Source organism: Notolepis coatsorum (assembly GCF_963971535.1).
Source record: "Notolepis coatsorum genome assembly, chromosome: 4".
In the NCBI taxonomy this organism is placed as follows: domain Eukaryota; kingdom Metazoa; phylum Chordata; class Actinopteri; order Aulopiformes; family Paralepididae; genus Notolepis; species Notolepis coatsorum.
The window spans coordinates 58,891,451-58,909,576 of NC_140168.1; the positions used below are offsets into that span (position 1 = coordinate 58,891,451).

The window sequence follows — 18,126 nt, forward strand, 5'->3', positions numbered from 1 at the left end:
TCTCACAGTAGCATCACAGCCACCTGAAGCATTTTGATAGGTAATTCACATTATCTATGCCAGGGGTTCCCAAACTTTTTTATACCATGACCCCATTTTATTTAGGAATTTATTTGGCGACTCCACACTTAACTCATTCGCGGCCAGACCCGAGATATCTCGGGTTAACTCGCCAACGCTTGAGCGCCAAACCCGAGAAAAGTCGGGTTTTCATCGCTATTTCTTTTATTCGATATTTCCATTCATTATCCATCCAGGGAGCCTGGCGTTATCATAGGGAATGAGTCTGAGATCGCAAAAGTCCAATACCGCCGCCTGGTAGGATGTGGCCGGTATTGCACACCCTTTGAAACTCTGTGTCTTGGGCTGTGCGTCGATTATATTGGTCCGGGCGGACTTTTCCATGTCAGGCAAGGGGAGGGGTTGTCCCGATCGGCTTGAGGAGCGTCAATTGCTCCAGATGGATGATGTATGGCGGATTATGTTGGCGACACGATCGACACCAATACTGGGACTCGCAATCAGATAATTGGAATATTCTTTTTGGGACACATCCTAGTCAAGGTAAGGGCTATATGATATCAATCTTGCATTGATCAAAGCATGCCTTCATTGTGATCCGAGCATATGTGTGTAATGCTAGTCCATAACGTATTCCGTTGGTGACGATCAAAGATTTTTTTTAAAACGACCCCCCCCCCACCCTTGCATGCATTCATGATGGAACATAATACCTATCATATGCATTTGATTTTTTTATTGTAGCGTGTGTAGGGACGGAACGCCAATGCATTTAGTATAATACACGTTGGGGGCTATTACCAGCCTCCCATGAATTACCCTAAAACCATACTTATATTCACCACGGTATAAAACGGGAATGTATGGATGAAAAAAATATTTATTTTTCACATTATTGAACGATAGATACTCGATGTCAAATGGGCAATAGTATTGTATCCATAGCTATAATATATAATATAGTTATAGCCCTGTAAACACTGCCACATATTCCTATACTTTAGAATGCTGGCCTTTCAACCACACAGTACACAGCGCCCTCTGGTGCTGAATGAGTTAATGTATCGCGTAATTTCAATGTGGAATTAAGAAATATCAAAAGAAAAGCACACGTTGTTGAACTTGATCATGCATATTTATTAGAAAATGTTATTACAGCAGCTGAAAGACACAAAAATAAGAGTGAGGAAGATAGTGTACAAGTGTAGATACAATTTCTTATTATCCTGCCCCCCCCTTCCTGTTGTTGAATAAAGGTAAACCATCTACTGTATATTAAACTGTAAAGTAAGACTAAAACTACGTAGGATAGTCCTGCAGCTCCCCACTCATACACATTTAGACCAGCCCCACTTCAACAGCCTAGGGTGGCTCAGGGTGGACAAAAGAGTATCAATGATAAAAGTAACACTGACCGTTTGACTGCCTGCACAAACATAAAAGAAAATTAATAAAAAGATTTAAAAAATCAATTGTTATTGTAAACTGGTGAAAAATAGACAACAAGTGATGTGAGGGAGAGATGTCAACTACTAACTAACAGTTAAACAACAAGTGATATGTGGGAGAGAGTCAACTACTAACTAACAGTTAGACAACAAGTGATGTGTGGGAGAGATGTCAACTACTAACTAACAGTTAGACAACAAGTGATGTGTGGGAGAGATGTCAACTACTAACTAACAGTTAGACAACAAGTAATGTGTGGGAGAGATGTCAACTACTAACTAACAGTTAGACAACAAGTAATGTGTGGGAGAGATGTCAACTACTAACTAACAGTTAGACAACAAGTAATGTGTGGGAGAGATGTCAACTACTAACTAACAGTTAGACAACAAGTGATGTGTGGGAGAGATGTCAACTACAAACTAACAGTTAGACAACAAGTAATGTGTGGGAGAGATGTCAACTACTAACTAACAGTTAGACAACAAGTAATGTGTGGGAGAGATGTCAACTACTAACTAACAGTTAGACAACAAGTAATGTGTGGGAGAGATGTCAACTACTAACTAACAGTTAGACAACAAGTGATGTGAGGGAGAGATGTCAACTACTAACTAACAGTTAGACAACAAGTGATGTGAGGGAGAGATGTCAACTACTAACTAACAGTTATTTGTAGACATATGTTTGACTTCAGTATAATTAGAATGACCTGTGTCCATAAAAGAGCCAACATCACTTTGCAGGCCAGTTTGTGCTACTGGGGCCAAAAACAGGGAAGAGCTCACTGATGTCACAGCTCTCCTGGAAAACACACCAAATTGCTATTTAGCTGGTAAACAGCTGGACAACACTGTTAGACAACAGGAATGTGTAAAAATTAAGTTGAATGAAAATGACCTGTGAGGTGTCTCCCTTTCTAGCATCTGATGTGTGGTGGTGGGCATGGGGGAAGTGAAACACCACAGGAGGGATAGACTGTGGCTGGACGGAGGGCTGCTCTGTTTTTACAGCAACAGGGGGAGGAGGAGGAGGGGTTGACTTTAGGGACTTCTTCATTATTTCCTGTACACGGCAAAACACCATGCATATTATAATTAAAATGACAGAATTACATTCATAATAACTAGGTAATATCATTTTATATGACATATCTTTATATTACACAAACATCTAGCCCAGGGACCACAACTGAAAACTAACTAATGTTGGCATATTTACAGTTTTTTATTTGTATTCATTTATAAATGTATAACTGTTGATTTATATGCACTGTCCCTGATCAAATAAACAGAGTCAAAACTAAAAGCATAGCAGATAGATAGATAGATAGGACACAATGTATTAATGTATAATGTAATACCAGGGACCATGATGGAAATAAGTGCTTGCATTTTATCACGTTTTTATCCCTTGGATGATGTTGTGTGATGATGTGCACTAACGTTAGCAAAGTTAACGTTATAACTGAGCTAGATAAGCAGTGTTACTGTAGCTTAAAGACGTGTTTCACCATGTTAGGCTACAGTAGGCAGCTGTATGTAATGTTAGTCATTGTGAGATGAATTGTCGACCTACCGTGCTGTTTTTATCGGGCACAAAGTTGGTATTATTAATCCACTTTCTGGCTAATATCTTGGTCCTCTGCACGGTATCAGACAGGCGCGGCCTCTCTCTCTCTCTCGTGACAATATTGACATTGTATCGCTGTTATCGCCCAAATGACATTTAATAAAATGAAGCATTACAGTATATGTCTATGTATTTAGCCAAAAGATGTTGCTAGAACTCCGCCATTTTTATACATTAATTATATAAAATACAAAAATGGGAATCAAACCCGAGTCACCCGGTTCAGAGACATTACTACAGACCACTACACTACGGCCTGACACATACAATCCAATGAGATTCTGTCATCTTATATTTGACTAATAACTGTTACAATAGTTGGGAAACAAACGTGATGCTTAAAATATACATGTTGACTGCTGATTTGACAGGTTTTAACTGTTTAATTCTTTAATTCAGCAACATTGCGTGTTTAAACAAACTTATTGTTACCAAAAAGCATTATACTAACAGCGTTGTGATCGCTTTCTTCTGATGAAATGGAATGAGAGCCGCGTGTCGGGCCGTTGTCACCAGCTGTATTCGAGCGCCCCTGCTGGTGATTTTTACCGTTAATACGGTGCCCAAACGTTGGTCCAACGACAATTCATGGCTGCATCTGTATGTTATCAATACACATTTATAAAACGAGGCATATTTACATTTACATTTACATTTAGTCATTTAGCTGACGCTTTTATCCAAAGCGACTTACAAGTTCTGTACGACAAGCCATCAGGAAGAGCACAACTCTATCAGCTGAGTAACAATGTTCATCAAAGTGTTGAGTGCTACAGTGTAGGTTAGTTTATTAGGACAAGTGCATGACAGTATGGTTAGTTAGGGTTAGATTTTTTTTTTTTTTTTTTTTTTTTTTAAATTCAGATAATGGTTGAAGAAGTGAGTCTTTAGTCGACGGCGAAAGATTGGACGTGTTTCGGCTGTCCTAACTGGGGTGGGTAGTTCATTCCACCATTGTGGGGCAAGGACTGAGAATAGGCGACTTCTCTTTGATGACCCTCCCGGAGCTTGGATAGGAGTAGGTCTGAGGCGGCCAGAAGATGCAGAGCGTAGGGGTCTTGAGGGTGTGTAGTTAGAGACCATTGACCGGAGGTAGGCGGGAGCAGTTCCCTTTGCCGCACGGTATGCTAGGTCAAGGGCCTTGAAGCGGATTCGTGCAGCAATGGGGAGCCAGTGCAGGTCCCTAAGAAGTGGGGTGACATGGGCCGACTTCGGTAGGTTTGAGATCAGGCGGGCCGCTGCGTTCTGAATGAGTTGAAGAGGCTTAGTGGCAGTGGCCGGTAGGCCAGCGAGCAGTGCGTTGCAGTAGTCGAGGCGGGAGATGACTGTTGATTGGACGAGGAGTTGGGTGGCTTCTTTTGTCAGGAAGGGGCGTATCCTTCTGACGTTGCTCAGGAGGAATCGGCAGGTTCTGGTTGTCGCTGCGATGTGAGCAGAGAAGTTCAACTGGTCGTCGAGGACAACACCAAGGTTCTTGGCGGTCGGGGACGCGGTCACAGCTGCATTCTCGACTGTGATGGAAAGGTCGGTCAGGGGGGAGGATTTGGCCGGCAGGTGGAGCAATTCTGTTTTGCTTAGGTTCAGTTTGAGGTGGTTGGTCGTCATCCAGGCGGAGATGTCGGACAGACAGGCCGAGATCCGCTCAGAGACGTGGATATCTGAGGGAGGGAAGGAGAGGAAGAGTTGAGTATCGTCGGCATAACAGTGGTAGGAGAAGCCATGAGACGTGATAATGTTACCCAGTGATTTAGTGTAGAGGGAGAAGAGAAGGGGTCCTAAAACCGAGCCCTGGGGGACACCCGTCCGCAGGGGGCGGGTGGCCGACAGGGTCCCTCTCCATGACACTTGGTAGGAGCGGTCATTGAGGTATGATGACAACCATGTCAGCGCAGAGCCAGCCACTCCCATTCCTGCGAGGGCCGCGAGGAGGATCTGGTGGTTGACTGTGTCGAAGGCTGCAGATAGATCTAGGAGAATCAGGACAGAGGAGAGGCCTTTCGCTTTTGCTAAGTGAAGTGCCTCTGTGACCGCAATGAGGGCTGTCTCTGTGGAGTGACCAGTCCTGAAGCCTGACTGATTAGGGTCTAGGAGGTCATTCTGTAAGAGATAAGCAGTAAGTTGGTTGGATACAGCACGTTCAAGTGTTTTAGAAAGGAAGGAGAGAAGAGAGACAGGACGGTAGTTGCCTATGACGGTAGGGTTCAGGGATGGTTTTTTTATGAGGGGCGTGACTCTGGCTTGTTTTAGGGAGGTGGGGACCACCCCCGAGTTGAGTGAGGAGTTGATGGTTGCAGTTAGGAATGGGAGGATGTCTGGTGCTATGGACTGGAGGAGTGGGGAAGGTAGCCGGTCCAGCTGGCATGTAGTCGGACGGTTCGACGTTACCAGTGTCAGGGTCTCGGCTTCTCTAATGGGAGAGAAAGATGACAGAGTGAAGGATGAGGTTCTCGATTCAGCATTTGGAATGGGTGGGGGTTGGGAGAAGGAGCTGCGGATGTTCTCCACTTTTTCCTCAAAGAAGATCGCAAAGTCTTCGGCAGAGAAAGATGAGGGAGGGGGGGGTGGGGGGGGAGTGAGGAGGGAGGACATGGTAGCATGCAGTTTGCGAAGATTCTTGGCAGAGGCCTCGATCCTATGGTGAAAGAAAGAAGCTTTGGCATTAGTAATGGTTGTGGAGAATGTTAACAAGAGGTTGTGATATGTGTCGATGTCAGCAGTGAGGCGTGACTTTCTATACTTCCTTTCAGCTGCTCTCAGGACCTGTCTTTGTTCTCTCACTGGATCTGTCAGCCATGGACTGGGTGGGGAACGGCGGGCAGGTTTCTCAACGAGGGGACAGAGCTTGTCGAAGGAGGTTGCAAGGGCTGAGAGGAGGGTGGAGGTTGCCATCTCTGTGGAGAGAGCAGAGAAGGTGTCACTCAAAGGTAGAGTGGATAGTATGTCAGAGGAGAGGGTGGAGGGGGATAGGGAGGGCAGGTTGCGTCTGAGTGAGATGGTTTGAGTTGGGGTGAAGACCTTTCGGTTAAGCATGAGAGTTAGTGAGAAGGATATGAAGGAATGGTCAGATACATGTAGGGGAGTTACCGTGGTGTTAATGATGCTGGAGTTACGGGAAAATATGAGATCCAAGGAGTTGCCTGCTTTGTGGGTGGGAGGCATGGCAGTGGGAGTCAGGTCAAATGATTGTAGGAGGGAGACTACTATGACTGACTGAGATGAGTCAGGCAGGTTGAAGTCGCCCAATAGAAGGAGAGGGGTACCATCTTCCGGTAAGGAGCTTAGAAGCATGTCCAGCTCATCTGTGAAGTGATCGAGCGGACCTGGAGGGCGGTAGAGTGTAACAATGGTGAGATTGAAAGGATTAGAGACAGATACTGCATGATATTCAAAAGAGGAGAGTGACAGTGCTGGGAGGGGTGTTACGTTTGTAGTCCATGAAGGAGATGTCATGAGGCCAGTGCCTCCACCCCGCCTGGAAGGTCGAGGTGTGTGTCGGGCCGTGTGTGTCGGGTGTGTGTCGGGCCGTTGTCACCAGCTGTATTCGAGCGCCCCTGCTGGTGATTTTTACCGTTAATACGGTGCCCAAACGTTGGTCCAACGACAATTCATGGCTGCATCTGTATGTTATCAATACACATTTATAAAACGAGGCATATTTTGCCAAAATATGTTGCCAGAACATAAGAAATATATATATATATATAGATAATTGTTTTACTTGCCAATGTGTGTCACTTTGGGTCGCGACCCGTAGTTTGAGAACCGCTGATCTATGCTCATGGTAAATGTGGAACATTTTTATTTTACACATTTCCCAGTCTACAGTATGTACCCATCAGGTTGGTAGATGTGCCAGGGTCCTTTTAACCCTTGAGTTGTGTTACGGTCAAATCTGGACAATTTACAACATTCACCCGAGATCCCTCAGGCTTGATGAATTCGTCTGCATGGAAATATATAAAATGAATCATCACCACTTTCAAACGTTGTACATTTGAGCACATACTGTAATGGCTAGGGGTGGGGGAAGAATCGATACAGCAATATATTGCAAGATTTGATGTTGATATTATATTGATACAGTGAGACCAAGTATTGAAATTAAAAATATATATGTACTGCAATAGAAATTATTGGAATGAGGTGAACAGACTGAAAACGTTATCTTATTAGATAAAAGAGATGATGTATATATTTTTTTTTATTGCAGATGGTAATACAGTTTTCTGTTGGGGACATAATTAATAGTTAATAATAATCGGCTTAGCTAAAGGCAGGGACAGCTAGTTAGCTATAGCTACGGTATCGAGTTCTAACGTGTGGTTCAGTCGGGATAGCCATGTCGGCTAGTAGCTTAGCTAAAGGCTAACTAGCGTTAGCTAACGCTAGCTATCGAGTGCTAACGTGTGGTTCAGTCGGGCTAGCCATGTCGGCTAGTAGCTTAGCTAAAGGCTAACTAGCGTTAGCTAACGCTAGCTATCGAGTGCTAACGTGTGGTTCAGTCGGGCTAGCCATGTCGGCTAGTAGCTTAGCTAAAGGCTAACTAGCGTTAGCTAACGCTAGCTAACTAGGCATGGCAACAACCAGGACCACCTGAAGCTTTTTAAGAAGGATGTGATGAACTACAGACAGACGAGGCACGAGAACGTGGTCCTCTTCATGGCGGCCTGCATGGCTCCACCCCACCTGGCCATCACCAGGTGAGAGAGGGGAAAACAAACGCATGTCACAAATGATGGATTCAGTTCACCTCCAATACCTGTTATTATCCTTGTCACATTTTCACCTCTCTCTCTCTCTCGCTCTCTCTTTTTCTCTCTCTCTCTCTCTTTCTGCTTGAAGTAAGTCTGGGGCTACTTCACTCTTTTCATGAGTTCTGAGGTAATCAGATCTCACTACTGGTTTGGTGTAATCCAACAGATTATGTCACAGATAGCAATATTTTTAGCTGTAATGGAACCTTCTAAACCCTGTCTATACATTCTAATGAAGCTCTCTTTTTCAATCTTTCTCTCTCCCACACCCCCCCCCCTCTCTTTCTCTCTCTCTCTCTCACACACACACACTCTCTCTCACACACACACAATTCAATATAAAATGGGCTTTATTGACATGGGAAACATACGTTTACATTGCCAAAGCCAAACAAAACAAAACAATCAAACAGATAAAACAAAAGAAATCAGTACATTACAGAAGGAATTTCTTGTAGTCTTTATGGTGGTTGTATTCCGTTGGATGTCCTTTTCTTGTCACAGCAGCTCACAAATCTGGCTGCTGTGTTTGCACATTCTTGTATTTCTCCCAGTAGGTATAAGAGTTTTGAGTTATTGTCCATGTTTTCAAAGTCTCTTTGGATGTTTGCAATTTGTGGGAAGTATATGTCTCTGATGTCTTGGTATAGTGGGCAGGTTGTTAAGAAGTGGAGCTCGGTTTCCACCTCATCTTGTGTGCAGTGGGTGCATAGTCTGTTTTCGCTTGGGAGCCAGGTCTGCCTATGGCGGCCTTTCACGATGGCTAGGCTGTGCTCGCTGAGTCTGTACCTAGTCCTGTGTTCTGAGCTGTGTTCTGCATGTGTTCTGTGTTCTGAGCTGTGTTCTGAGATGTGTTCTGAGCTGTGTGCTGAGCTGTGTTCTGAGCTGTGTTCTGAGCTGTGTGCTGAGCTGTGTTCTGCATGTGTTCTGTGTTCTGAGGTGTCCTGTGTTCTGAGCTGTGTTCTGAGCTGTGTTCTGTGCTGTGTTCTGCATGTGTTCTGAGCTGTGTTCTGAGATGTGTTCTTAGCTGTGTTCTGAGCTGTGTTCTGTGCTGTGTTCTGAGCTGTGTTCTGTGCTGTGTTCTGAGATGTGTTCTGTGTTCTAAGCTGTGTTGTGTTCTGAGCTGTGTTCTGAGCTTATATAGTGCTTTTACTAACTATATTATATTTCTCTCTCCTCTGGTCAGGGGCATTGCCGGGTCTGTGCAGCGATAACACTGTATATTGACTGTAGAACGGGAGCTCTCTCTCTCTCTTGCTATATGTTGACTGTATCATGCCCAGCCTCGGGCAGCGCTATTATTTAAGAATATGTTGACTGTATGAAAAGAAAAAAAAAATTATATAATATATATATATTTTTTTACCTTTAGGGGGGGGGGGGGGGGCAGGGGGGGCTAATAAAGAGTTTCTGGAGCTGCCCAGACGTAACACTCTGGTGTTAATACAATACAAGGGTTAGTTACCACATGTCCCGTGTCCATGGCGTGATGAGTGAACGTTCGTTTCTGAAGAATCATTTAAACAAATTAGGATATCAACCACTGCTTTGAAATTTGCAGAATTTCAGAAGGTACATTTTAGGTTAGGGTTAGGCACGATGTCTCCAGTGAGGTTAGGGTTAAGGTAAACAAATACACAAATAAACAAATGTGGGTAAAAAGATAGAGAATTTAATCCAATTAGGACATAAACCAAGTCATCGGGTGTCAACTGTATTAACGTATTATTGTGCCTGGGACTATTGTATCCTGGGCTGGGACATGTGCAATAGCACCTATTTCCCACATTTATCGTAACATACTGTATACTGTATATCAGGGGTCAGCAACCTTTTTGACATGGAGTGCCTGTTTGAAATATAGTTGTAACTAGTGTGCCTCAACAATATTCCATGCATCGTATTTTTTTTTTTCATAATCAGGTATTTTTAATGATAATTTTTACATTATTACATCATTATTGTTATTGTTATTATTAACAATATTATTATGATGGTTGTATCAACCCTAAATCTGAGTTGGGGGGGGGGAATGCAATGCAGACAAACAGCTGCATACAGTGCGACCATTTCACTCACATTTGCCCACCGACACATCACACACCATCGGTGTGTGTACTGTACGTGTGCTGTCATAGCTCCACCTACAAGCCTAATGGAGAACACCAGGAGAACACCAGGATGTGAATGGAGGGTGAATGTGAGGGATATCGTGTAAATAAGTTTTGATTGATCGCAAGACTACACTGTAAAAAAGAAATTATTAGTTACCAGAACTTAAAAATATTGAGTTCAGTTACTGTGCATTAAGGTTTTCAGTTTTCAATCCATAATACGTTAACAGAAAAATAAGTACACAACCACATTATTTCAACCTAATAAAACTATGTTTATTGTCATTGTTTTAAGAACACAAGTTGACTTGGTAATACTCAAATTTTTTGTAAAAAAATTGCTTTTAACATGTGCAATGTTCAATGAAATAGAAAAATAAATAATACAATTTGTTGATTAATCCCACTGGTCACAATGGTGACCGTAATAATGTTTTTGTTATAAGGCTCTGCAAATGTTACTGAATGATGTAGCAATGTATTTCCAGCTAAATTGAAATAATAAACAAATAAAGGGTCTCAATTAAATATGTGGAAGTAAAAAGAACCTGTGGGAGGATTTCAACAAGATAAATGCGACAACAGTGCAAAATAGTTCACTATAATATTTAAAAGCAAAAAAAAAAAATTAAAAAAAAAAAAAAAAATAATAATTTTTTTTTTTATATACTGCCCCCTGTGCCTATGCAAATGTCTATGCAGGCACGCGTGCCTAGGGTTGCCTACCCCTGCTGTATATGTTCCTGCCATGATTGTGGGAAACCTGAACATGGGCTATGCCATGTCTACACCTCATCATGTCTACTGCTGGTTCTGTGTCTCCATGTACACTGAATATTCATGATCACAATATCAAGAGGCACATTTAAACAGCTTAACCCGAGCTAAACCTTAGCCAGGATATCACCTGTAATTCGCTGGAGTACAGTTTGCGTATAAAACAACACACACGATGAGGCCGGACATAAACCAAACAACACAACGCTCATAAGCAACAACATCTTTTATTTCTTTTCATTTTATACACTATTTAGAAAATAAAACACATTGAATAAATACAAATTTAGAAAGCTGCTGTTTTTTTCAGGCGAAGTGAAGTCACCCTAATTTCCACTGTTTTTTTCCCTCTCCATAGCTCTCTCTGGACTAGCGGGGGTCTCAGACGTACGGGAGCAGACCCACACCCACCCCCTTCGAAGCAGACTCGGTTTTACAAACTGCAATGGAACACTTAGGACTGGCATGCAGAATGCTGAAGTGGTCCCCCATTTTTTTGTTTGTTTGTTTGTTTACAGACACAAAGAGAATGGATTGGCACATTGAGAAAAGGTGACAACATCTACCAAACACCTGGGAAAGGAAAAAGATAAGTCTATTTACACAAATAATAAATAAAACAGAAAAAATAAAAGTCCAAGATTTTTTTTTGCTGTACAAGTAAGTCCATGTGACCAACTTCATTCCTCTGTAAACACCAACCTCAAACGCGAGAGGGAACCCTCTTCGCCAGCCCCCCCCCCCCCCCCCCCCCCCCCCCCCCCCCCCGGTCAAAAAGAAGAACAGTTCCATATACACCACAACATGGGATGTGTTCACCGACAGTAGATTGCACCATTTACAGAATATTACAAAAACAAACACAGATACTATCACCCCAGTGGTTAGCGTCGTCAACTGCAGTCCCATTTCAGTAGTGTTTGTTCATAGTATATAATAAGGCAGGACGTAGCGGGAGCCCTGTGAATTACACCCACGTTGTTGTTGTTGGTGTTGAAGTTTACCACCAGTAGTAGTTACTGTAGGTCACGGGCAAACAACGGCGTGCGAGAGGGAGGGGGCAGGGGACCGATCCGACACCGTCCCCAAGTGTCCTCAGGTTTAGCAGATGGTTAAGTGGCACAAAAGAGTACATGTATAAGAACGTGGAGGGGGGGGGGGGGGGGGTGGGGGGTCAAAGACAGTCAGTCGTTATCTTACAAGGTTACAACAGGCGGGCCACTCTCTCTAGAAGATTCTTAGGGCAGATGTTGTGTCATCCTGGCATGGAGAAGAGGACAACCAGAGAGGGTGTGTCAATGGATGGACTGAAGACACCCCCCCCCCCCCCCCCCTCGGGTAGCACGACCCCCCTGGGTCCAGGCTGTCGATCCCTGCTGTTCCGGGTATCAGTGCTATCTGACTTCCAGACAGTCCAGACAGTCCAGGTAGTCCAGGGCCAACTCGTAGCAGAACCGGTATTGTTCCTTAAAAAAACACACAAAAAAACAATGTTTGGGGTGTACAGACTACTGTATATTATAATCCAATATGACCAATACGTTTTTCAAACATTCCATGTACATCAAAGGTCTGGGGAAACTGCTTTGTACATGGTGTTTTTTTTTTTTATATTTTCTTTTGGCATTTTACTGCTTTATTTCAGACAGGCCTGACAGAGAGGAAAGATGGGAGAAGACTTGGGGGAAGACATGCGGCAAAGGTCTCCGGGTCCGGGAGTCGAACCCGGGACGTCCACGTTGCACTGCAGCGCAGCTAGGTGGTGCGCCACCCTGGCACCCATTGTACACAGTATTGATGGGGGATGGATTCCAAATTCCGTGGATGTGAAATTAAACAAATTCCTACAAGTGATGAGGAGGCGGAACACACAGACGGATCACAATGCCATCAGAGAGCAAGCTAGCGGACCAGCAAGAGACACATGATAACTATTTGAATCATATAAATATACATTCGTTCTGCGCTGGTATAGTGATCACTTGTATGTGGCGACAGTGGCTCAGGAGGTAGAGCGGTCGTCTGGTAATCGGAAGGTTTCCTGTTCGATTCCAGCTCCTCCCTGGCAGCGTGTCGAAATGTCCTTGAGCAAGACACTTAACCCGTAAATGCTCACGATGAGGCTGGCACCTTGCATGGTAAATGGGTGAATGTGAGGAACCATTTTTTTTTAAAGCGCTTTGGATAAAAGCACTATATAAATGCACCAGTTACCATTCGTACAGGTGTACTGCTGCAACAGTAGCTTTTGTTTCCCGCCTATAACAACTATATTGCATAGATACACTAATAATCTAATCTAATGAGGCAGTACGAGCTGCACCAATGGGATGAACAGTTCCTGGGGCCAAAGAGCTTGTGTCTCTTTCCTGCTTCATTCACTCACGCCATTTCAAAGTGATGTTTTGTGGGAGGAGTTTTATACGTCTTAACAGCCTACGTCGGAGATCTTCGAAGTACATTTCCCCCCTGAGGACTCAGATACAGTATGTATCATCCGTTGGAGGAGACATGCAAGAAAACCTCCGGCTTCCTCTGTGTATTTCCTACGGCTTTGGAACGGCCTTGACGTGGTCGATGTCCCCGCTTCCAGCTCACAGAGGAATTGAGGACGGAGGATGAAGGGACCCTTTTCTTTCACTTTTGGAACGCTCCCCAATATGGACATCTATATTGAGAAAACTGCATAGCTAGCTCATTCTCCTTGTCACAAAAATGATGTGGGAAAAAAAAGAACAAATGGCTTTTCCGTTCAAAATGTATGGGACCTTGAAGGCCACTATATCCGTTTCTATATATAATATTCACATTTACATCTAGTAATTTAGCTGACGCTTTTATCCAAAGGGCTGCATCTCTGGTGGCTAAGAGTAAGTGGTATTGTTCGTCAAACAGTGTCGAACTTGAGTGCTAGACTCTTGAGTGCATAGTAGTCTAGACATATTAGTAGGGTTGGGCATCGTTTGGATTTGAACGATTCCGGTTCCGATTCCGATTCTCCATTTCGATTCCTGTTCTAAACGATTCTCGATTCCGATTCTTTGAGGTGCAGGTCAAAACAGGTCACAGCTTATTTCGCAGGAGATATTTAATTTTTTTGAAAAATATTTTATTTTTTTCATACTATTCACATTGTCAGTTAACTTGATACAGTTTAATTTGTTTGCTGTACTGTAACTAGGGTATTAATTAACAAAGTAAAAATTTATACATTTCAGAACCGGAAGTTAGGAACCGGTTCTCGGTGCCCAACCCTACATATTAGCATAATAGATAGTAGTATAGACATAATAGTAAAAGACAGTAAGAAGGTTTTTAATTATTTATTTTTATTTCAGATATTGATTGAAGAACTATGGTTTTAGTCGACGGCAGAAAATTGGGAGGGTGTCAGCTGTCCTGACATTTTGGACAGAGAATAAACCTGCTTCCCTTTGGTGACCCCCAGGAGTTGGTCTCAGGCTGCCAGATCGTAGGGATCTTGAGGATGTCTAGTTAGAGACCAATGAGTGATAAAGTGAATTACAAAAGCTAGCAGCGTCCTTGTCCTAGAAACATAGATCGAATACAAAACTTTATGAGGTACACTATAGACCTGTTCGCTGTTTACAAACATATCGGGGCGAATTCACAAAGGGATTGCGTGATTTTTTCTGACGCTATGCCGGCGCAAATAGCTCTGAAACACAGTTTGCTATTCACAAAGAAAGCGCAAATGGTGAAATACAGTGGTAATTGTGTTGCCCTCAGCATTGCGTCTCGGTGCGTTGTGGTATTTGCGGGTATTTAAATGAGGTAATATGGGCGGAACATGTGCCCCTTTCTATGCAAATGAGCCTCATTGCAGATACACTCCCAATTCACAAAGATCGACGCTAATTGCCACGCGCAGTTAAAGCAACGCTATTTACGTCTTGAGAGATTTGGTGTTAACTAAGCGCATTTATAAAGGGGTGTCATTGCCAGAAGTAATTGTTGCCAGGCGAAGGCATCATAATGCCAGGCATGCTCATGAAAGATTATTTCGAATGAGAATATCACTTTTTGATTTAGGCGAGACCGAAATCATCCGGAGACACAGGTTTCCAGCTCAAGCTATTCTTGATCTACTTGATGAAATCAAGGATGATATTGAGCCAGCCACCCAGAGATCCCATGCAATCTTATTTATTATTTAAATATTGTTATTTAACGTAGTCAGCTTCCCCAATGTTGTCAGAGGTATTGATTGATTTTGTAACAAGATTTTGATTTTGCATCATGCTGCAATTTTTATTTGTGTTATGCATTGCTCTTGCTGCTCGTTTTTATTATGTCTTCATTATGTAAAGCATTTTGAACTGCAATCCTTGTATGAACGGTGCTATATAAATAAAGATTATTATTATTATCATTGACTGCACTCACGTTCCAATTGTACCACCAAGCGAAAACGAACATGTTTTTAGAAATAGGAAGCAAACGTATTCAATCAACACCCAGGTGTGCAACGCCAGTAATATAATAATGTGGTTGCCAAATTCCCTGGGTCTGTGCACGACTACAGACAAACATTTTTGGAACAGCAGTCTATACGGGATGATGAAAGACATGGATGACAAACGTTTGTGCTGTAATATTCATTGCAAATGTGTGCTTATAGGTGAAGGTGACGGCAGCTAACAACTCCAGCTCCTGTGCGTAATCCCATGTCAACGTTGGGGCTCGGGCTCACATCAGAACGCACGGTGATCGAGCGCATATTTGGCTTTAGATGCCTGGATCGTACAGTAGTGGTGGGGAAATGCTATATAGTCCCCCCAAAGCACATCACTCCTTTGGGTGCTGGGTTAGGTAATAATCTCAACTAGACAATTCCGCGCGGGGGAAATTGTGAAAGTGTGGGTGACGCCTGTGCACCGCCGGCCAACGGGGGAGAGGGTCTCTCGCGAGTCTCTATGACAAACGGTTCAAAGGATACAAAAAGGGGGCGCGGCCTAAGGATCGGGGGAGTGGTCAACATAGACCATTTGAAGATGACTACAGATGTGATTTTATTAACTATAACACAAACTCCCTTTCGTGTTGTATTATTTAATACTCACCCTTTCTCATGGCACCATGTGTCCAAGAAGTGGCAGATCAAACTAAATGATCTATTACACACTATTACACTATTACACACTATTACACTATTACACTATTACACACTATTACACACTAGTACACACTATTACACTATTACACACTATTACACACTATTACACTATTACACACTATTACACTATTACACACTATTACACTATTACACACTATTACACTATTACACTATTACACACTATTACACTATTACACTATTACACACTATTACACTATTACACACTATTACACACTATTACACTATTACACTATTACACTATTACATACTATTACACTATTACACTATTACACACTATTACACTATTACACACTATTACACTATTACACACTATTACACTATTACACACTATTACACACTATTACACTATTACACTATTACACACTATTACACTATTACACACTATAACACTATTACACTATTACACACTATTACACTATTACACACTATTGCACTATTACACTATTACACACTATTACACTATTACACACTATTACACTATTACACACTATTACACTATTACACACTATTACACTATTACACACTATTACACTATTACACTATTACACACTATTACACTATTACACTATTACACACTATTACACTATTACACACTATTACACTATTACACACTATTACACTATTACACTATTACACACTATTACACTATTACACTATTACACACTATTACACTATTACACTATTACACTATTACACACTATTACACTATTACACTATTACACACTATTACACTATTACACTATTACACTATTACACACTATTACACACTATTACACTATTACACACTATTACACTATTACACACTATAACACTATTACACTATTACACACTATTACACTATTACACACTATTGCACTATTACACTATTACACACTATTACACTATTACACACTATTACACTATTACACTATTACACACTATTACACTATTACACACTATTACACTATTACACTATTACACAATTACACACTATTACACTATTACACACTATTACACTATTACACACTATTACACTATTACACACTATTACACTATTACACTATTACACACTATTACACTATTACACCATTACACACCATTACACACCATTACACACTATTACACTATTACACTATTACACTATTACACTATTACACACTATTACACTATTACACACTATTACACTATTACATACTATTACACTATTACACACTATTACACTATTACACTATTACACACTATTACACTATTACACTATTACACTATTACACACTATTACACTATTACACACTATTACACTATTACACTATTACACACTATTACACTATTACACTATTACACACTATTACACTATTACACTATTACACACTATTACACACTATTACACACTATTACACTATTACACACTATTACACTATTACACACTATTACACTATTACACTATTACACTATTACACGCTATTACACTATTACACTATTACACACTATTACACTATTACACAATATTACACTATTACACTATTACACACTATTACACACTATTACACTATTACACTATTACACAATTACACTATTACACACTATTACACTATTACACACTATTACACCGAGTACAATGGCACAATCCGCAAGTCTCTACGACAAACGGTTCAAGAGATACACTGAGGGGGTGTGGCCTAAGGGGGCGTGGTCTAAGGATCGGGGGAGTGGTCAACATCGACCAATGAAAGGTGGTCAACATGGACCAATGAAAAATGAAAGAGGATATCCCTACTGAGTACAATGACACAACCCACAAGACAGAGGGCGCTGTCCAGCAATTCAGTAGTGCAACACAGTGATGGCCAATGATGGGTTAAGTGGATGATGTCATTGGCAGGTCAGCTCAGCCATGAGCCCTGAGCCTCACAGCTGTTAAGCCTGAACCAATCGCGTTTTCCTTAATGCCAAGCAAGCAGTGCAAAAATGCTTCCGCATTCGTCACCGCACGCTAGTGCGGTAAAGCGCCTTTCTTTTCAGGCCCCGCTTAGACAAATGCTACCGTGCGTGCACCGGCGGCGGCGTGCTTGCTCAGGTGCGTGTGTGCGCCGGCGTGCTCGCGCGAGGTGCCCGCGCATGCGCATGAGATCCCGCCTTGGTTCGACACGAGCGGAGCTCAATATATATAAGTCACCGCCCCTTATTCAGTATCTAGAAATAGCTCAATTGGCAAGGCCACATGGCTGTGGATCCTATGGCTCGT

General features: G+C 42.2%; 1 protein-coding gene across 1 annotated transcript in view; it reads right to left on the reverse strand.

The window, feature by feature from the left end:
- Positions 1 to 12,085: 12,085 nt before the first annotated feature.
- ptprua (protein tyrosine phosphatase receptor type Ua) overlaps positions 12,086 to 18,126 on the reverse strand; it is a gene marked incomplete at its 5' end in the record, with an annotated part of 205,691 nt that continues 199,650 nt past the window's right edge. Inside the window, 1 exon segment of the mRNA XM_084311954.1 lies at positions 12,086 to 12,213. Coding sequence (XP_084168080.1) covers positions 12,142 to 12,213 — 72 coding nt within the window. The 3' untranslated portion in view covers positions 12,086 to 12,141.